Genomic DNA, 22058 nt, shown 5'->3' with positions numbered 1-22058 from the left:
CTGCCAACCGCGTGTAGATGGGCGTAGAGCAGTCGTACTTCTGCGAAGTCACGAGAGTTGAAACACCGCGGGAAAGACCCGACCTCACACAAGCGTATGGCCACGACTCCTAAATTGCAGCCAACTGCACAGACCAAGGCAGCAGCAGATGCGGTTGTACTTGATGATGCACAAATTGAAAATGAGAAACTTTGTGGGTACTGTGTTGTGACCCATAACGGAACCAATGCCCGATTCATAGAAGGAGGAGGCATTATCACAGCGATGCACCACTCCGCTACTCCTGATGCAATTATCTGGCTCCACCACCTCAATGTAAAAGTCATGAGTTGTGTTGCTCCACATCAACATCAGCCACACGAAGAAGAAGAAGACTTGAGTAGAGGGCACTGACCACGTGGTTAAACTAAAACTAAACTATTTTCTTTATTTTACCAGGTAAGGCAAACTGAGATGAATAGCTGTTTTACTGGTAGGAACCTCCTGGTTACACCAGCCCACAGGGGATTATTGTGTCCGTCCGTCCGTCGTGCATCCAAAAATGGGAGGGGTGGGGCTGGGTGGAGAGGGGAGGGTGGGGAGGGTCTGGGTGGGGAGGGAGGGGCTGGGTGGGGAGGGGAGGGGCTGGGTGGGGAGGGTGGGGCTGGGTGGGGGGGGGAGGGTGGGGAGGGGCTGGGTGGGGAGGGTGGGGAGGGGCTGGGTGGGGAGGGTGGGGCTGGCTGTGGAGGGGCTGGTCACCCCGTGGTGCCCTTATAAAACGCAACGTTTAACCTACTCACACCGGCTTGTGCCCGCCCTCACAGTCGGGCACATTTTGCGGAATACACCACGCCGCCATTGACCGAGCAACCCAACGTTCCTACCAGCTCCCTCCGTAGGAATGTGTTTCAGAAGCGACCTGGCAATCACAAATGATAGCTCAACGAAGTGGCTTGTCACGTGGAAATTTATAGCAGCCAAATACTCTAAACCAGTGGTTCTTAGCCTGGGGTGCACGCACCCCCTGGGGGTGCGAGGTGCCCTTTCTGGGGGGTGCGAGACCTGGCAACAGATTTTGCTAGTAATTTTAGCTGTGACGGTCCCACCTGATGACGGAGACTTGTGTTGCCTCCGAAATGTCGTGATTTATAATTTTATTTTATTTCCATTGTTAACTTTTAATTTTATTTTTTACCTACGTGACTTTACCGAAAAAACCTAAGAGTATGAATTCTTGCAGTCACGAAAGCTTCAAATCTAGAATTAGAAGGTAAATAGTTGAAAACGCAAATTAAGCACGGGCACATGAGTAACAACTACTTTGTGTCATCAAACCCTGTGTGTTTATTAACATTGTACATGGGTTTTAACGGTTGAGAACTAAAGGGGTGCAAAGCTGCAGTAAAGGTTAAGAACCACTGCCCTAAACGCATGCTTCTCTATAAATGTCCGTTTTACCCAAACTATTCAATGATCCTGCTGCTGCGTTGACGGTGATGCCGACGCCACCGGCATAAACGAGCGTGGCCTCTACGAAAAAACAAATCGTTATTATTGTTATCATCAACATCATCATCATCACCGCCGCCGTTGTGTGTTGCAGCCCATGCGGAGCTGGACGGGGCATCTCAACGATTCTCCCCACTGGGGGCGGCTGGCGACCCTTGGGAGCGAGACCCCGTCGCCCGAGCCACCAGCCAGTACGTGGACGTGCTGGTTGATCGCCACCGCATCTGAGCCAGGGGCAGAAGCGGCCCAAAGCGCTGTCCCACGTCACAACAACCCCAACGCGTTTCGGCTACGTTTCATCGGCACGTTCGTTTTTTGTTTTTGTTTTACAGGAGTGTGCGGTTACAGTGTCGTAGCTCCAAAGAGGTACATAACGCTCGTACGCGGACTACGATGCGAGGTGGTTAACCCTCGCCGATTTGTGACCCCGATCTGAAGGGAGAATGTGAGTGAATAAAAATCATAATAGGTCTCTGCGAGCTTTCTAAAAATGTGGCCGATGGGTGAACAAATCCTACTTGCCATCCACCGCCATTATCGTGATGCTGAACCTGGGGGGGGGTCTTGGCACTCACGCTTATGTAGTTGCTTGCGCACAGTGCAGTATATATATTACTTTATAGAACAATGTTTCAAATCGTAGGGACCAGCAGAAGAGACGTTGCTTTCCAATATCGTTCTTTTCTATTTTCTTTCCAACAATGCAATGTGTTTGTTACCTCAAATGGCGTCGTGTGCATCCCGTTTGGGTAATCTTGAGATTTTTCCGCGCAGTCGTCTGCTTGTAATCAAAATGTGTATGCACAATATCTGTTTTTAACGCATTGGTTGTATTTAAATGAAGCGCGCAAAGTCATCAAATGTCAAAAGTTGTTTCCTGCTCAAGTTTACAAATCTGGTGGTGGACACTCCACATTCCTACGACGGGTCGAGTCGATCCGCGGGACAACCACTTGTCAAAAAATGTCCCACAAACTGATGTTCACCCTGAAGGGATGAACTAAATCCTCAACCCGGACTTGAACTCCCACACATTCCAACGGCTGTGAAAGTCTCCTAAACGCTTGCTTACTTGTCAGTCGCCCGCCATACTCGCTGCTTGCTCCAACAACCAAACGTGGTTGCGTCGCAGCCAATGGTGGACACGCACGTGACATGTAACCCATCACCGTGGAGGGAGCGAGGGTTTGGCGGACACACGGATGGCGTGAAACGGCCCCTCCACGTTGGCATCGAGGTGGCGCCATACCCCGGCTCGCCAAGAGAAGGGGCTGTACGGCAAACGTGGACTCCACCCGTTCCGTCCGTTATGAATATCATCTGTCCGTTTGGCACGGGATCTCGTGTTGCCCCCTCGCCATGCGGGGATTTTCTCCGGGTGCTGCGGTCTTCTTCCACCCGTAAACGCTCATTAATTTGTCGATAAGACCTTCGTATGTAGAGGACTGCAGAGCTCGGATGGGAATGCGGTGCTGGCTGCTGCTGCTGCTGCCCTTCCCACTCGTCCGCGGTTCGTGCTGGTGTCTCCGAGTCGTTCTCTCTCTCTCTCTTCCAGAGTAAGTGAATACTGCGTTACAAGTTGGCATTATTTTTATTTTTCCCTTTGCACTGTGTTACTTTTAACGTTTTTTTTTAATGGTCGGTTATTCCTGGACTGCCGATCGGTGCGACGTACCACAGTGCTTTGGGACTTTGAGTCGTTGGCACTCACTCTGCCCACAAGCTGTCAACATTAAGATCCATCCACGGTGACGATTGATAACATTGAACTATCAGTCCGATGAAACACTCCGCTTTAAGTCCTAAAAGTCCGGCTGGCATGATACGTTGCTACACGGTGGAATTTGGGACGGTTGAGTTGGTTGACCCCAAATGTTTAATCGTCTTTGAAGTTTTTCGACTTGTTTCCAGGGATACGACACTGGTATTGAACACTATAGGGTTCCATACAGGGTGGTCTGACATGTATGCGAATCACATTCTTGGAACCTAATGGTGAAATGTGTTAAAAGTGGGTTTTCAAAGTCGCCTACACTCAGTGTGTTAATCACACCAAACTTTAGCCGCCCACGTGGGGCTCATACTTGAGACAAGTTTTTACAGCTCACCTGTTCGAAGCCCCCACTTTGTTTTTTTTTTATTTGATGATTTGATGATTTTTACACTAATGTTATCGTTGGAGACGCATTCAAAGCGTGCGAGAGAAAGTTCTTGAAACGTTGGGTGAAATTGTCGTGCAGGGAAACAATGCGTGTAAAGTATTAGCCAATCCCTTTAAGTTTACACAATAAAATATCCCACATTTGTTTTAAAAGACACGCCGACTCTGTGTGGATGTGAGCTACAAGGCTATATTTTCGTGACGGATTTTATGTAAACCTCTTCATTTAAAATTGCTTCATTAAATAAATTAAAGCAGCAGTGGCAAATACGCCAAGCGCTGTGATCCACGGAGAAGGCTCAGACCAACCACCGGGATTTAATCCCTGTGTAGAGAAGTTCCGGAGACGAAGGTAAGTTAAGGGCTTCCGCCAGGGTTTATTAAAGCTGTTACAATATTACACAGCAGGGTACACAACTCCCAGGGGCTAGGGGGGTCCTACTCTGAGTCCGGGTCCCTGCCGGCTAGCTCCGGTCTCTCTCTCTCGTGTCGGATCGTGGACTCTGCCGACTCCACCGAGCGGAGAGAGAAGCACCTCTACGGCTACCACCGGCTTCTCCCCAGACTCACCACTCGATCCCTCTCTCTACCCCTGGCTCCCTCTTCACCCTGCTCACTCTACCTGTTCCCACGGTGACCCCGCTTACGTCACGGGGTCTCCCTTAAATACCCTAGGAAACGTGACGTCATCGCACTGAACGGCACACCTGACGTCACGTCCCCATTTTACTCCTCTACACCTGTAAGGTACCAGAGCCGTCTACTGGTACAAGTTAATGCTTTTTGTAAAATTAATTCTTAGTCCGGGATTTGTAGCTTTTCCATCAGCCAAAATGCGAATTGTGTGCTGCTTTTATGTTTTAGTTTTTGTTCCGATTTGCGCTGAAGTTCCCAGAACACCTTTTGCGATCCGTCGCTTGGATCGCGATCCAGTGATTGGCGACGGCCGCTTTAAACGGCGATAATGCATTTTGTCTGCTGCAGTGTGCAATGTGCAATACTGCAGGCGTCGTTAATAGAGTTTGGAGGTTCAAACGGAGACTAGAGTTCTCTTTGAATCACTAAACCTGTGGAGTCAATATTCGTGAACAGGTCCACCGACACAACACTGGGCGGGGGCGGTGGTGGCTATGCACGTAGCCTGTCATCCAACACTGGAAGCATCGAGGGTTTGTGGATCACACAGATGCTGTGAAACCCCCTTCCCGTTGGGCGTCACAGAAGGTGCCATACTCTGGCTCGCCAGGAGAAGGTGGTACAGCAAAGTGCTGATGAATATCACCTGCCCCCCTTTTGTACGGGATCGAGTGTTGCCCCCTCACGCGTTGATTTTCTTCGGTTGCTCCGGTTTCCTCCCACATGTAACACCTTCATATATAGAGAACCACAGAGCTTTGGGGGGCGGGGGGAGTTGTCACTGGCTCATCGCGTGCCTGTCTTCCCTCGCCTCTGAGCCGTTTTCTCCCTTTCGAGAGCAAGCGAATTCTGTGCACGATACAAGTTGCGATCATCATCATCACTATTAAAGTTGTGCAATCGTGCGTAGCTGGGGACGGAATTGCACCCAGAAAATGCGCTTGCAGGAATTAATTTCCCTGTCGGACTGTTGAGCTGGTAAATACAGGTCCGTGGCGGGGGTCTGCGGCTGTGTTCGGCACAGTCACGGGCTGTGAACGATTCGGCTCTGCTGCGATTCAGCAAAAAAGAATTGCACATGGATGCACGCAAGCACGTTTCGGTCGTCTCCCGCGCGCGAAACACATCGAGGTCCGCGTGGCAGCGTGGACGGTGGCGGGGACCCAATCCCGGCGGTCACAGCAACGCACTACCAGAGTCGAGGCCACGCAACACACACGCAGCACACACAGCAGCACACCACAACACACACAGCACACACACAGCACACACAGCACAACACACCACAGCACACCACAACACACACAGCACACACAGCACACACACCACAACACACCACAGCACACACAGCACACGCACAGCAGCACACACAGCACACACACAGCACACACACCGCACACACAGCACACACAGCACATACACCACACACAGCACATCACAACACACCAAACTACAGCACACATAGCACACACACAGCACACACACACAGCACATCACAACACACCACACCACAGCACACATAGCACACACACAGCACACACACAACACACAGCACACACACACAGCACGAGACGTCCGCCCTGCGCTCCCTCTGGTTGACGCCACGGAGTCTGAAGTCGCCCACGTGGTCCGGACGACCACCCGAGACATCCACTTCCCAGAGGTGTGGACTCGAGTCATGTGACTTGGACTCGAGTCAGACTCGAGTCATGAATTTGATGACTTGCGACTCGACTTGGACTTGCATCTCAATGACTTTGTCCCACCTATGAGATGTGGACTCGAGTCATGTGACTTGGACTCGAGTCAGACTCGAGTCATGAATTTGATGACTTGCGACTCGACTTGGACTTGCATAACAATGACTTTGTCCCACCTCTGCCACTTCCTCACCTGCCCTACGGCCGCTGACCACAATGCAGTTCTCCCTCACAAGGACCTGTCCAGGTAGCAGTCCCTCCCCACGAGCTCTGTCACAGGGGACGCTGATTTCATGCTAAATTGGATATTTTTTTAAAGTGATAAATGTGCCCCTGTTTATCTTCTTGGTTCTTTCGGTAAAGTCACGTAGAAGGGAAATAATAAAGTAATAAAAATAAAACATTAAACAATTCTCACGACGTTTCGGCCACAACGCAAGCAGCCGTCCTCAGGTGAAGAACAGGTCTGTCGGAAAGACAGCGTCTGTCTGTCTTTCCGACAGACCTGTTCTTCACCACAGCGTCTGTCTGTCTTTCCGACATTTTTATTTTACTTTTATTAATTTAAAATGTTTACCTACGTGACTTTACCGAAATAACCTAAGAATATCTTCCCGTGACGCCTGCTTTTTGTTGCAGCTGTTGGGACCGCCGTGTTGCCCTGCTTTCTGTGCTTTATTTTTACTTGACATTTTTAAATTTCAAAATTGATTTGGAGCTTTCGTGCCTGCAGGAATTACTCTTTGGTTCTTTCGGTAAAGTCACGTATAAAGAAAATAAATTCAATAATAGAATACGACGTTTCGATTGCAACACAAGCAATCATCATCAGGTACGAATGAATGAGAAAAAAAACCTAGTGAACTTAGAAATATAATGCAGTACAACACAGAGAGTCGGCTAACATAACAGTCAACACGCTACCTGGTTGATTACGTTCTTCCAAAGATTGCTACATTTGAGAGAGAGACAAAACACAGACACGGAAACACACAGACAGACACAAGCAGAGAGAGACTCACACAGAGACACACAGACAGACACACAAGCAGAGAGAGACACACACAGAGACACGCAGACAGACACACAAGCAGAGAGACACACACAGAGACACGCAGACAGACACACAAGCAGAGAGAGATAACACAGAGACACACAGAGAGTGTTTCTCTCTGTGCCTACCTGATGATGATTGCTTGTGTTGCAATCGAAACGTCGTATGCTTTATTTAATTTATTATTTTCTCTTTCTACGTGACTTTACCGAAAGAACCAAAGAGTGATTTTTTTATTTGTATCGAGGTAAGCGCGTGCAAGCCCGGTACAAAACCATCCGATGGTTTCGGAACAACCGCAGGGAGAGGGAATTTCGGCGCTTGAGAACTTCATGCAGTTGGGGGATTTCACTTTTATTTTCAACGCGTGTAGGCTTTCGCGACCCAACATTTACGATTCGTAATCAGTTTATTTAGCGTCAGAATGTCGTGTAGGTAGAATGCCGCAGTTTTACACTAACCCTCTCAACACCCAACGGAGCCGGCTACATTTTTCTTCAGTCATCGTACGCAGCGCTTATACTTGCAATGAACACGTGGCTCTGTCGGGTGGTGCACGGTGATGGTGGAAACGGTGACGTTATACCTACGTGGCGATCTGTTTCAAACAAAATGAATTATTGTAAAAAATACAGCTTGAAAAATAAACATCAACAGAGACGACAATTTGGTCGTGATGTTTTTTATTTTATTGTCAGTTAAAACTGAATGAGGTTCTATTGGTTCTATTTCATAAATACACACATTTCTGCTTTGCCTAACACCCACGTTACAACTATGAACGGCATATAAATGTACGTGCGACCTCCGTAAAATCGTATACGTATCTTTGTTTACTTTATATATAAAAAAAAAATAGGAATAGTATAGTGTGTGAAGCACGCTGGCGTGGCAGTTAAATTAAGAAGGCTCATTGGCCGAAACCTCACCTAACATTTATTTAATTTGCTGGGTGCGGAGGGGGGCGATGGCGGTGTAATTGACGAATCTGTCGCGTCTGTTGGATACGTCACAGACGGGCCGATACGAAGGGAGTGTGGGTCACGTGGGCCACGTGGTCTTGTGTCGCCTCCTGTCCACCGCTCCCCTCCTCCTCCCCAGGCCGTGACAGCCGGAGTGGGAGATGCGCCCGCGTTGCTGCGTCTCTTCACAAGTCGCCGCACGCGCGCCATGTGCCGTGACCGCCCCCTCGTAGACGCCAGGGCACGCGCGCGTTCGACGCCTGTTTGGCGAGCACGTGCTCATCACGTGCGCGTGACGAGCACGTAGTGAGCACGTGGGCGTGGTGAGCACGTGGTCGCCACACCCACGTGTTCGTCGCGCGTGCGGTGAGGACGTGTTCACGTGGAGGACGGCGCCGCCATGCAACAGGAGCCGGAGCGGCCAGCGGCTCCGTCGACGGAGACGTCGCCTCCGAGCTGCAGAGTCATCGCCTTCGTCTCCGCGATGTCCGCAGCCAGCACCTGCCTGAGCAGCGCCACGCGCAGCAGCAGCGTCATCACACCACGTGGCGTCACGTCACGTAGAATCATCACACCACAGCAGCAGCGTCATCACACACGTGGCATCACACCACGTAGAATCATCACACGCGCAGCAGCAGCGTCATCACACCACGTGGCGTCACGTCACGTAGAATCATCACACCACAGCAGCAGCGTCATCACACAGGCGGCACACCACACATGCAGCACACCAAAGACAAATATCCCCCTGATAGCCTTAACAGACTGTTGGTCGGAACGGTATACGAGGGGGGTGGGTGACCAGCGTCACGCTCGACCGCCTTTGTCTCTCCAGGGGAGGGTGGGGCTGGGTGGGGAGGGGCTGGGTGGGGGGTGGGAGGGGTGGGGCTGGGTGAGGATGGGCTGGTCACCCCGTGGTGCCCTTATACAACTCAACGTTTAACCTACTCACGCCGGCTTGTGCCCGCCCTCACAGTCGGCCATATTTGCGGAATACACCACGCCGCCGTTGACCCTGGCCATTGACCGAGCAACCCAACGTTGCTACCAGCTCCCTCCGCAGGAATGTGTTTCTGTTGATGTTATGCAAATCTTGTTCGTATCAAAAGGCGTAATCCTCACTTGGCAAGCAACTCCACCGCATCTTGGACATTCGTGCCCTGCTTTGCACTCGTCTCGATGTAGATCGCATTGTATTCCTGCGAACACAATTTCACAGTCGTAGAATCATCAGGCTCCACGGTGGCGAAATCTGAACTACCGCGCCTGGTACACAGGATGTCGTGGGTTTTATCCCGAATACAAACTCAGGGATTGTCGCCCTCCCGTGAGCTGCATGATCGGTTGATCGCTCGAACGAAGACGGTCACTGGTACGGACAGTGGTGGATCCTTCCCGGTATGCGACGGCTAAGTTATAATGGCACTTGCCAGAACACGAATGTGTGTACGGTCACTGTATCGCACATATAAGGGGCCATCCATAAATGACGTCACGCGATTTTGGACGATTTTTTTACCCCCCCCCCCCCCCATCGTCGTCACACGGCGTCACAAAAAGTCAGACCCCCCCTCCTCAAATATGACGTCACAAAGCTCTGCCCCCCCCCCCCCCCCCCAAAAAAAATAAAACATGCTTCAAATGGTATTCTTGGTTCTTTCGGTAAAGTCACGTAGAAGCGAAACAATACATTATAATACCGAAAGAACCAAGAATATGAATCCCTGCAGTCACGAAAGCTTTAAATCGAAATTTAAATGCTTCAAATCGCTTTAAACTATTGTCATTGTAGTGCGTATTTAATGTGGCGCTGCACTCTGATGTTGTAGGAGAAAACATTTATTAAAAAGTCTATTTAATTAAGTAGAACGTGTCGTCTATATTTATTTAAAGTTGTGCATTTTGATGTGACGTCACATTTCTCACCCCCCCCCTCTCGTCACACATCGTCACAAATGTCTGACCCCCCCCCCCCCAGGTGCGTGACGTCATTTATGGACGGCCCCTAAGGCTTTAAAATAACTCACCCCACATTGCTTGCGGGAACTAATACATTGACATAATCCATCAATTTAGATTTAAAGCTTTCGTGACTGCAGGGATTCATCTTCTTGGTTCTTTAATAAAATAATAAAAATAAAACATTATAAAATAATTATGTTTTATTTGTATTATTTTATTATTTCCCTTCTACGTGACTTTACCGAAAGATAATTATTTTATAATGTTTTATTTTTATTATTTTATTATTTCCCTTCTACGTGACTTTACCGAAAGAACCAAGAAGATAATCCATCAAGGTCCTTAAGATATTCTGATCTCCAACTGCTCATCACTCCCAGGTCTACAGGTTGCGCTCATTTTGGCGATCGGCCTTTTGTCCGCGTGGCACCCAGGCAGGCTACGGAACGCCTCGCCACTTGAAATCGGGGCAATCAGAGTCGGTAGATACATATACAAGTCAGCTTTGAAAACCCATCTCTTACAAGTGGCCTTTTCTCTCTAGTTTGGTCGGTTGCCCCTGGCTTTGTTTTTGTTTCCTGCTTTCCACGCATTGCGCATTGGGATTCTAGGATGGAATTCGCATTGTACATTTGAATCATTATGATTATCGCACACTTCCAGGTGGTCTTCTGCGGCCGTCTGGAACGCTCTCCCTCTCCGATATCAGGAGTACACTCGAGCTAAGCACGTCTAAATAATCATCTCGATTGAAAACTCATTTCTTTGGAGTCGTACTCTTAGGTTTTTTCGGTAAAGTCACGTAGGTAAAAATTAATAATACAAATAATAGAAATAATAATAGAAATAAAATTATTATTATAAATAATTTTACTTCTATTTAAAAAAATATATAAATAAAAATAGAAATAAAATTATTATTATAAATAATAAAAAAAAAATCTTTTACCTACGTGACTTTACCGAAACAACCTAAGAGTATGAATCCTTGCAGTCACGAAAGCCTCAAATCTAGAATCTTTGGAGCCACTTTCTGCGTCTAGTTTGTCCCTTCCCCCGCGCGCCTCCGACTAGCGCGTCCGCCCACGTACGGCGCGAGAGAAGCTCTCTGTCCGTACCTTGGCCAGGCGTTTCCCGTCCTCCGGCATGACGCACTTCTTGCCGTACTTGACACACGTGTCGCGCATGTCGATTTTGTTCCCCACCAGCACAGTGGGCAGCTTCCGCCCAGCAGCGTCCTGAGGATGACCACAATCGGCACGTTGCTCCGTTGCTCCGCTCGTCCGCGGAGGTTCGTCCGCTTCGAATCACGCGGCCTCCCGCAGCTTACTGGGGTACCCCTGATGGTTCAATGAGCCACTCTGTCTACAGGAAAGCCACCCATACGGATGCTTACCTAATACCGGATTCCCACCACCATCCATCCCAGAAGAATTCCCTCATCAAGACTCTACACCATAGAGCCCAATGCATCTCCGACCAGGAACACATTGCCAGTGAACTCAAGATGAATCCCTGCAGTCACGAAAGCTTTAAATCGAAATTTAGGCCTCCCGCAGGTCGATGCCGCGGCGTGTATCGGCCGTCACGGTGCGCCCGCCTCGTGGTGGACGCCCAGGAGGTAAAAACCTACTACTATATTTTGCCACTGGTAAAGGAGGTCTCATAGTGTAAATGCTTACCCCGTGCTCTCAATACTCTGATAGTGCGCTGTCTTTGAGTTGTACGCCTTTTGGCGTCATCTGGTCCAACACCAATGGAGACTAGGCTCTAAGAAAAGCTGTCTCGGGTGTGGACCAATCAACTTAAAGGACAGTGCATTTTATTATCATTATCAGAGTTGTTTCTTTTTATTTTTGTTTGCATTTTGACTGCTTGTGTTGTGGTTAATTCTAGATTTGAAGCTTTCGTGACTGCAATGATTCATATTCTCAGGTTTTTTCGGTAAAGTCACGTAGGTAAAAACATTAAAATTAATTTTATTTTGTTTTGTTTTATTTTACTTTCATTAATTTTAATGTTTTTACCTACGTGACTTTACCGAAAAAAACCTGAGAATATGTGTTGTGGTTATTGCAAACATGATGCCTTGTATAATGGTGTCAGTTTTGTACCAGTTGAAAGGGTAAAACCCTATTACTAAACCAAAGAGTTGTAAAAAAAAATTAAAATTTTTAGAGGCGAGCGAGGGATTGGGAGCCAGCGGAGGCCGGGAGGAGAAAGTCGCCGCGGGATTTTAGGAACGGCGCCGCGGGATTTTGGTACCTCCACGGCGAGCAACCACTCTCGCACGTTGAGGAAGGACCCCTCGTGGGTGCAGTCGAACACGAGCAGGACTCCGTCGGCCCGGCGGAAGTACGTCTGGGCGATGCTGCGGAACCTGCGGGACGGGGGAACGCGTCGCGGTGGTCAGCGAAGGCCTCAACAGCCGGTCACCACCAAGCTGTGTGGTGGTGGTGGTGACGGTGGTGGTGACGGTGGTGGTGGTGATGATGGTGGTGGTGGTGGTGGCGTGTGGTGGTGGCGGTGGTGGCGGTGGTGGTGGTGGCGGCGGCGGTGGTGGTGGTGGTGGCGGTGGTGGTGGCGATGGTGGTGGCGGCGGTGGCGGTGGTGGTGGGTTGCCAACTCGCCTCCCGGCAGCATTGGCCGGGAGTCTCTTACTCCGCGGAATTGGCATCGATCGATCGATCTCACACCGGTGGCCAATGAAAGCAATCGGGGAGATTTTGATCCAGGATATTTTAATGAGATAAATTAACACCCCCCCCCCCACTCACACACCCCCCGAATAGCTTCAGTCAGAGTTGGCAACCCTTCCTCGGGGGTTGAGAGGTGACCTCCACGACGCGAGATTCCGTTTTTGGGCGGTCAGGCCACGTAATTATCGGGCCAAATTTGTGTCGAGAAACCCTCCGCCACCCGACGACGCAGCCAAAACTTCCCCGCGCCTCCGACTTGCACGTTTGGCTACGTACGGTGCGAAAGACGTTCAACGTACACACGTGCGGACGTACAGACTTAATCAAATCGTCTGGGAGCGAGGAGAAAGCCTCACGGGAGCTCCTCGTGACAGCCACTCGATGTCAACAACAGCAGCGTGGTGAGCACTCTCCCGGATTCTCCACTGCCTTCCCACTCTCCCACTCTCTCTCCCACACTCTCCCACTCTCTCTCCCACACTCTCCCACACTCTTCCCACACTCTCTCCCACTTTCTCTCACTCTCTCCCACACTCTCCCGGACTCTCCCACTCTCTCCCACACTCTCTCCCACTCTCTCCCACACTCTCCCACTCTCTCTCCTACCCTCCCACACTCTCCCACTCTCTCCCACTCTCTCCCACTCTCTCTCCCACTCTCCCGGACTCTCCACGGTGACACAGCCACTGCCAGGAGACTAGAGCCGTGCTCTTGGTCAAGCCTCTCTGACTTTGGTCACGTGGCCTTGAAGCCCTCTTCAAACTCTGTTCAATCCATAACATACACACACACGTGTGTGTGTATATATCACCATATATAAATACACACATACACGTGGTAGTATATATACGCCACTAATTAGTCACATGGCTTTATATATACGATAATTATTCACATGCTTTTCCAAACACGCTGCTAATGACATATATACGCTGGTAATTTTTCTGCTAATTATTAAAACGTTATATAAAAAAACACCGCTGTACGTATAATGCCATGTTAATATATACTTAGCGGTGCTTTTTTTTCTTTCGAAATTGCCACGTGCGCGATCTCGCCGACTGGCAGGGCGCTCACCGTTCTTGCCCGGCGGTGTCCCACAACTGCAGAGTCAGCTGCCTCTCATTGATAGTCAACGTCTTCACGTGAGTGTCCACGCCTGCGTCACACACACACACACACAGTGACACACACACACAGTCACACACACAGTCACACACACAGTCACACACACACAGTCACACACACAGTCACACACACACAGTCACACACACACAGTCACACACACAGTCACACACACACAGTCACACAGTCACACACACACAGTCACACACACACACAGTTACACACAATCACACACACACAGTCACACACACACACAGTCACACAGTCACACACACACAGTCACACACACACAGTTACACACAATCACACACACACACACAGTTACACACAATCACACACACACAGTTACACACACACAGTCACACACACAGTCACACAGTCACACACACACAGTCACACACACAGTTACACACACACAGTCACACACACACAGTCACACACACAGTCACACACACACAGTCACACACACAGTCACACACACACAGTCACACAGTCACACACACATAGTCACACACACACAGTTACACACAATCACACACACACACACAGTGACACACACACAGTCACACACACACAGTGACACAGTCACACACACACAGACACACAGTCACACACACAGTCACAAACACAGACACACACACAGTGACACACACACAGTCACACACACACACAGTGACACACACACAGTCACACACAGTCACACAGTCACACACACAGACACACACACACAGTCAGTCACAGACACACACACACAGTCACACACAGTCACACACACACAGTCACACACACAGTGACACACACACACAGTTACACACACACAGTCACACACACACAGTCACACACACACAGTCACACACACACACACGTACACACACACAGTCACACACACAGTGACACACACAATCACAAAACGAGCTGTATAACTCTTTGGGTTCCTCCTGCAGTACAGAGACATCAGATTTTGAACCGGGGGGGAGTCATTGAATAGTCACCCAGCGTGGAGCTCATGGTGGCACGGAACTCGTTGCGGCAGAGTCGCATCATGAGGCTGGTCTTGCCCACGCTCGCGTCGCCCATGAAGATCAGCTTGTACATGCGGTCCGAGAACTCTCCCATCCTGCACTCTGCACAAAGACGGAAGATCTTACACCCCCCCCCTCACCACGTGTTCGCCTGCTCACAGAACTTGATTCGAGGCTTTCGTGACCGCAGGAATCCATTCTCGCTGGTTATTTAGGTAAAGTCTGCGTGACTTTACCGAAAGAGCCACAGAATATGCGCACAGACTGTCTGGGGTCAGGCTGCTCTCAGCGAATGCCGCACTAAGCGAGCTTGGTACTGAGGCCGGCACGGCACACGAGGAGGGGGGGGGGGTGTCGATTGATACCAGCAGAGGCCGCCTTTGTCTCTCCCCAGTGCGCACGTCTACACAGCCGCACAGGCAGCGAGTGGACTCGTTTAAGGCCGAGTCAACCTTAAGGAGGCCCAGGAACCGGGTTTTAGACATCGCTCACTGATGCCGGTCGTGTATCACAGTTCCGCGTAAAAATGCACTGCAGTGAATCATAGCCGAAGCGGTGACGTCACTCCAGCGGTGACCCCTCACTGCAGCGGTGACCCCTCACTGCAGCAGTGACCCCTCGCTGTGACCCCTCGCTACAGCGGTGACGTCACTGCAGCGGTGACCCCTCACTGCAGCGGTGACCCCTCACTGCAGCGGTGACCCCTCACTGCAGCAGTGACCCCTCGCTGTGACCCCTCGCTACAGCGGTGACGTCACTGCAGCGGTGACCCCTCACTGCAGCAGTGACCCCTCGCTGTGACCCCTCGCTACAGCGGTGACGTCACTGCAGCGGTGACCCCTCACTGCAGCGGTGACCCCTCACTGCAGCGGTGACCCCTCACTGCAGCAGTGACCCCTCGCTGTGACCCCTCGCTACAGCGGTGACGTCACTGCAGCGGTGACCCCTCACTGCAGCAGTGACCCCTCGCTGTGACCCCTCGCTACAGCGGTGACGTCACTGCAGCGGTGACCCCTCACTGCAGCGGTGACCCCTCACTGCAGCGGTGACCCCTCGCTGCAGCAGTGACCCCTCGCTGTGACCCCTCGCTACAGCGGTGACGTCACTGCAGCGGTGACCCCTCACTGCAGCAGTGACCCCTCGCTGTGACCCCTCGCTACAGCGGTGACGTCACTGCAGCGGTGACCCCTCACTGCAGCGGTGACCCCTCCCTGCAGCGGTGACCCCTCACAGTGACCCCTCACTGCAGCGGTGACCCCTCGCTGCAGCGGTGACGTCACTGTAGCGGTGACCCCTGGTGACCCCTCGCTGCAGCGGTGACCCCTCGCTGCAGCGGTGACACATCGCTGTGTGTGTAACAACACCGTGTGGAGTGTGAGGTGTGAAGTGAGTCACTCACCGCAGTGACGGTGTCCAACTCTCAGCTGTCCAAATCCGACGGGTGCGAAACTCTGGGAGCTGTAGCCCGGGCAGTTGAGTACCCCGGGTAGTTGAGAAACTAAGGTAGTTGAGTTTCAGATGTAGTTGAGTAGCCTGGGTAGTTCAGTAACTCAGGTAGTTGAGAGCCCCGGGTAGTTGAGTAGCCTGGGTAGTTGAGTAACTCAGGTAGTTGAGTTTCAGATGTAGCTGAGTAGCTCAGGTAGTTCAGTAGCTCAGGTAGTTGAGTTTCAGATGTAGTTGAGTAACTCAGGTAGTTGAGTTTCAGATGTAGCTGAGTAGCTCAGGTAGTTGAGTAGCTCAGGTAGTTGAGTTTCAGATGTAGCTGAGTAGCTCAGGTAGTTGAGTAACTCAGATGTAGCTGAGTAGCTCAGGTAGTTGAGTAGCTCAGGTAGTTGAGTAGCTCAGGTAGTTGAGTAGCTCAGGTAGTTGAGTAACTCAGATGTAGCTGAGTAGCTCAGGTAGTTGAGTAGCTCAGGTAGTTGAGTAGCTCAGGTAGTTGAGTAGCTCAGGTAGTTGAGTAACTCAGGTAGTTGAGTAGCTCAGGTAGTTGAGTAACTCAGATGTAGCTGAGTAGCTCAGGTAGCTGAGTAGCTCAGGTAGTTGAGTAGCTCAGGTAGTTGAGTAGCTCAGGTAGTTGAGTAACTCAGATGTAGCTGAGTAGCTCAGGTAGTTGAGTAGCTCAGGTAGTTGAGTAGCTCAGGTAGTTGAGTAGCTCAGGTAGTTGAGTAACTCAGGTAGTTGAGTAGCTCAGATGTAGTTGAGTAGCTCAGGTAGTTGAGTAGCTCAGGTAGTTGAGTAACTCAGATGTAGCTGAGTAGCTCAGGTAGCTGAGTAGCTCAGGTAGTTGAGTAGCTCAGGTAGTTGAGTAGCTCAGGTAGTTGAGTAACTCAGATGTAGCTGAGTAGCTCAGGTAGTTGAGTAGCTCAGGTAGTTGAGTAGCTCAGGTAGTTGAGTAGCTCAGGTAGTTGAGTAACTCAGGTAGTTGAGTAGCTCAGATGTAGCTGAGTAGCTCAGGTAGTTGAGTAGCTCAGGTAGCTGAGTAGCTCAGGTAGTTGAGTAGCTCAGGTAGTTGAGTAACTCAGGTAGTTGAGTAACTCAGATGTAGCTGAGTAGCTCAGGTAGTTGAGTAGCTCAGGTAGTTGAGTAGCTCAGGTAGCTGAGTAGCTCAGGTAGTTGAGTAGCTCAGGTAGTTGAGTAGCTCAGGTAGTTGAGTAGCTCAGATGTAGCTGAGTAGCTCAGGTAGTTGAGTAGCTCAGGTAGTTGAGTAGCTCAGGTAGTTGAGTAACTCAGATGTAGCTGAGTAGCTCAGGTAGTTGAGTAGCTCAGGTAGTTGAGTAGCTCAGGTAGTTGAGTAGCTCAGGTAGTTGAGTAACTCAGATGTAGCTGAGTAGCTCAGGTAGTTGAGTAGCTCAGGTAGTTGAGTAGCTCAGGTAGTTGAGTAGCTCAGGTAGTTGAGTAACTCAGATGTAGCTGAGTAGCTCAGGTAGTTGAGTAGCTCAGGTAGCTGAGTAGCTCAGGTAGTTGAGTAGCTCAGGTAGTTGAGTAACTCAGATGTAGCTGAGTAGCTCAGGTAGTTGAGTAGCTCAGGTAGTTGAGTAGCTCAGGTAGTTGAGTAACTCAGATGTAGCTGAGTAGCTCAGGTAGTTGAGTAGCTCAGGTAGTTGAGTAACTCAGATGTAGCTGAGTAGCTCAGGTAGTTGAGTAGCTCAGGTAGTTGAGTAACTCAGATGTAGCTGAGAGCCCCTGGGGTCTCCGCTGTGGTCCGTGCCTCGTCAATATCCCCGTGCCGAGCCGTGCAACTCGCTGATCAGTCGCCTGGTCGCGTGCAGTGGTGGCAGGGAGCGCTGCTCACCGATAACGCCGCACGAGGCGTGCAGCGTCGTCTGAGGATGCCTCGCGAATCCACAGCGGCGAGTCGTGGCGATTGTGCTGTGGGGTGCTGGTGGTGCTGGTGGTGGTCATCGCTCTCCTCCGCCCTGGGCAGGTGCCCTGTGTGCTGTGTGTGTGTGCTGTGTGTGTGCGCTGTGTGTGTGTGTGCTGTGTGTGTCGTGGTGATGTCAAGCTGGGGACTCTCCGTCTCTCCGCGTGTCTTCTCCGTTTGTTGTTGTCCACGCGAAGCTTTGAGTGCGGTGAGCGCAGCACGTGGCAAGATCCGGCTTCATGCGTTGCCACTCCTCCCACTCAGCGACTCCCAGACCCCCCCACACACACTCACTCAATACAATCGCAGATCGTTACCCACGTCCTTAACGACAGAATGTTTTTGTTAACTAAACTATAGTTTTTTTTAAATTCTTAACAATGTAGCGATACATTTTGATTTTAAATCGCTGGTGCTAACTTTAAGAAAATAAAAAAACGCCACTTTTTCAAATTTTCTTGCTGTGGGTTTCACACCTGATGATGATTGCTTGTGTTGCAATCGAAACGTCGTGAGAATTGTATTGTTTTATATTTTTATTATTTTATTGTTTCCCTTCTACGTGACTTTACAGAAAGAACCAAGAATATAATGTAGCGATAGTTACATTTTAATGTACAATTTTACTCGATGTTGTCTTGCTGTGGTCTGTGTCTGTTTTTGCTGTTGTTTTACTGCCTTTCCCAGGCTTGAGAATTGATGTACTAATGCAATTGGAATATTTTACTTAATTTATTTACTAAACGACAAATTATTTATATTTATTTGACCAGGTAACCAATAAGGTCTGAGTTGATAAGGGGTTGAAAGGTATGGTAGTGAGACACTGGGTGGTGAGACACTGGGTAGTGAGACACTGGGTAGTGAGACACTGGGTAGTGAGACATTGGTATAGAGACACTGGGTAGTGAGACACTGGTGGTGAGACACTGGGTAGTGAGACACTGGGTAGTGAGACACTGGTAGTGAGACACTGGGTAGTGAGACACTGGGAGGTGAGACACTGGGTAGTGAGACATTGGGTAGAGAGACACTGGGTAGTGAGACACTGGTATAGAGACACTGGGTAGTGAGACACTGGTGGTGAGACACTGGGTAGAGAGACACTGGGTAGTGAGACACTGGGTAGAGAGACACTGGGTAGAGAGACACTGGGTAGTGAGACATTGGGTAGAGAGACACTGGGTAGTGAGACACTGGGTAGAGAGACACTGGGTAGTGAGACACTGGGTAGTGAGACACTGGTAGTGAGACACTGGGTGGTGAGACACTGGGTAGTGAGACACTGGGTAGTGAGACACTGGGTAGTGAGACACTGGGTGGTGAGACACTGGGTAGTGAGACACTGGGTAGTGAGACACTGGTAGTGAGACACTGGGTGGTGAGACACTGGGTAGTGAGACACTGGGTAGTGAGACACTGGGTAGTGAGACACTGGGTAGTGAAAATCTGTCAGCCCATACAGTTTACCCCGTATTCTTGTGCAGGGAAATTGAGTTTTCAGGTCCATACGGCGTACAGCCGTTTCAATACGGGCACAAAAATGTATTTGTGTTTCTCCCTTGCGATGGGGCTTTGTAGGATGAACGTTGAGATTGGTGAGGGACACGGGGTGGCCAATAGGGTGTGAGTTGGTCTGTAATAAGGTGGGGCACTGATAAGGGCATTTGAGGTGTGCACTAGCAATGAGAACAATGACGCACTTTTATCGAAGCGTTACGGAGTTTCAAGTCTCTGTTACGACAGTTTTGTTTGGAGGGGGGGGGGGATATTGGGGCCAATTTGTTATTGAGCTCTCAACTCGTTCTACCGTAAGTTGCACGTGCAAGTCGAGCACCAGCGAGTTACACTGAGCAGCATCGCCCTCTACCGCGAAATCTTGGCAGGACCCTCCTGAAAAAACACATTGTCCTGCGGAGGGAGCTGGTAGGAACGTTGGGTTGCTCGGTCAATGGCCAGGGTCAACGGCGGCGTGGTGTATTCCGCAAATATGTTCGACTGTGAGGGCGGGCACAAGCCGGCGTGAGTAGGTTAAACGTTGAGTTTTATAAGGGCACCACGGGGTGACCAGCCCCTCCCCACCCAGCCCCTCCCCACCCAGCCCCTCCCTCCCCACCCAGTCCCACCCCACCCAGCCCCTCCTCACCCAGCCCCTCCCCACCCTCCCCTTCCCACCCAGCTCCTCCCTCCCCACCCACCCAGCCCCACCCCACCCTCAACACTCCACCCAGCCCCACCCCTCCCATTTTTGGATGCACGACGGACGGACACAATAATCTCCTGTGGGCTGGTGTAACCTGGCGGTTCCTGCCAGTAAAACCTTTCGAGGTAAGCAAGCATCGTCGAGTAACAGCACTGTTGTCATAACAAAAAAACCACTCCTCCTGCACACGTGGTGTGCATTCACTTACTGCCACCTAGAGACCGCTGGGACGTTTGCAGATACATTCCGTGAGATTCCATCGTCAGAGTTTGAGCTCGCAGAGCCAGCAGGCGCATTCAAGAGCCATGTGGATCTTTAGATAACTGCAACTGGCTGAGGTCTATGAGTGCACGAGTTATGTAATGCAGTTCGATTTCAAGCTTTCGTGACTGCAGGTATTCATCTCCTTGGTTCTTTCGGTGAAGTCACGTAGAAGGGAAATAATAAAATAATAAAAATAAAACATAATACAATTTAAATTCTCACGACGTTTCGGCCACAACACCTCGGCGGCAATTGTTCTTTTGTTGTTGGTTTTAGATGTTTTGTTGGCCTCCATACAATTGTCCCACTGAACGTGTATTCAATTGGGCTGTGCGCTGGTGTTTTCATTGGTGGCTGATGATGATGTGTGTGGGTGTTCAGAGTTGGAATGTGGTGTGGTGGGGAGGTGAGGACAGGGAACTTTGAGTATCCGCCCCTTGCTCTACTCACCATCGTCATCATCACATTCAGTCTCACCATCTCGCTCATCATCATCATCGATGATGGTGGGGTGGTGGGTCCCTTGTGTTTCGGCTGTTAGCAATGTGATCACAAGTTCCACATCGATACCCAGACACACCTCAAATCCATTTTTTTAAATGTATACCAGTCCTCGGCACAATCTGAGGAGGTATGGTAGCTGGATAATGATGTGCTTATGGATATGAAAAATAAGTCAGACCATTTGATATCCTAAGGAATCTAGTGTCATGTACAGTTTGTGAGTTTTTGTACAAAGGATATCATCCGCATACACATTTAGAACTGCAATAAACAATTGAAACATATAAGAATTGTACATCATGCAAGTTTTTCGTTTTCTTAAATTGTAATAGTTTATGATGCAATGTATTTTCAGTTCTCACATTACTTTGATGTCACAGGACTAAAACACATTTACCCTTCGGCCAGCATCACGCCTGCCCACCTTTGTTTTTCAATATTGTATCGAATCTTATTCCTCACTAGATGCACTATGTTGCAATATCTTTCTCTAATCTTAATGTTCACTTTAGTTAAATATTTACTTTATAATTAAGTAATATATTGTACGTTTTTTGTTGTTGACTTTTTTTCATTGCCGTATTTATTGTATTTATAGTTTTTATGCGGCCTGTTGCAAACGTTGTGTTTTAATTTGACAGTTGTTTTTGTTTTGTTTATCAAACCCGATTCAAGAGCTTCTGAGCCCGCAGGGAAATTCTAAATAAACTGTTCAATTGTTCAACTGTAACCCTATTTCTGGTGATGGCATACTAGCAGGGGGTTGTTGATACCATCGTTAGGAAATCCTGGCGCCAACGTGAGCTCCCATGGCCCTTCAAGTGGAAGGTTGCAGACAGTTGCCACACCGCTCAGTTGGCAGGCGCAAGTTCGATTCCTCGTCAGGGTCTGTGCGTGGCATGGTGGAGCACGCC

The 22058-nt window shown here is 49.8% G+C and overlaps 3 protein-coding genes across 9 annotated transcripts in view; 1 reads left to right on the top strand and 2 right to left on the bottom strand.

The window, feature by feature from the left end:
- LOC144947220 (uncharacterized) overlaps positions 1-3776 on the top strand; it is a 60692-nt gene extending 56916 nt beyond the window's left edge. For all 7 annotated transcript variants that reach the window (XM_078876422.1, XM_078876421.1, XM_078876420.1 and 4 more), the window contains one exon: positions 1583-3776. In XM_078876422.1, the coding sequence (XP_078732548.1) occupies positions 1583-1716 (134 nt within the window). In that variant the 3' untranslated portion in view covers positions 1717-3776. The remainder of the gene's footprint in view (positions 1-1582) is intronic.
- A 4398-nt stretch (positions 3777-8174) lies between these two features.
- LOC144947172 (ras and EF-hand domain-containing protein-like) lies at positions 8175-11178 on the bottom strand. The gene is made up of 3 exons (XM_078876362.1): positions 11085-11178; positions 9127-9203; positions 8175-8506 (listed from the first exon to the last, which is right to left on the bottom strand). Exons 1-3 carry the CDS (start codon positions 11151-11153, stop codon positions 8380-8382), a joined length of 273 nt encoding a protein of 90 aa, XP_078732488.1. The 5' UTR covers positions 11154-11178; the 3' UTR covers positions 8175-8379.
- A 95-nt stretch (positions 11179-11273) lies between these two features.
- On the bottom strand, positions 11274-14909 carry LOC144947143 (ras and EF-hand domain-containing protein homolog). The gene is made up of 4 exons (XM_078876339.1): positions 14783-14909; positions 13743-13824; positions 12232-12346; positions 11274-11306 (listed from the first exon to the last, which is right to left on the bottom strand). The coding sequence occupies exons 1-4, from the start codon at positions 14904-14906 to the stop codon at positions 11274-11276; spliced, it is 354 nt and encodes a 117-aa protein (XP_078732465.1). The 5' UTR covers positions 14907-14909.
- Between the last annotated feature and the right edge of the window lie 7149 nt (positions 14910-22058).

Source organism: Lampetra fluviatilis, chromosome 44 (genome assembly GCF_964198595.1).
Source record: "Lampetra fluviatilis chromosome 44, kcLamFluv1.1, whole genome shotgun sequence".
Lineage (NCBI taxonomy): Eukaryota > Metazoa > Chordata > Hyperoartia > Petromyzontiformes > Petromyzontidae > Lampetra > Lampetra fluviatilis.
The sequence above is the reverse complement of the archived record's forward strand: the minus strand, read 5'-3'. Positions and strand labels throughout refer to the sequence as shown.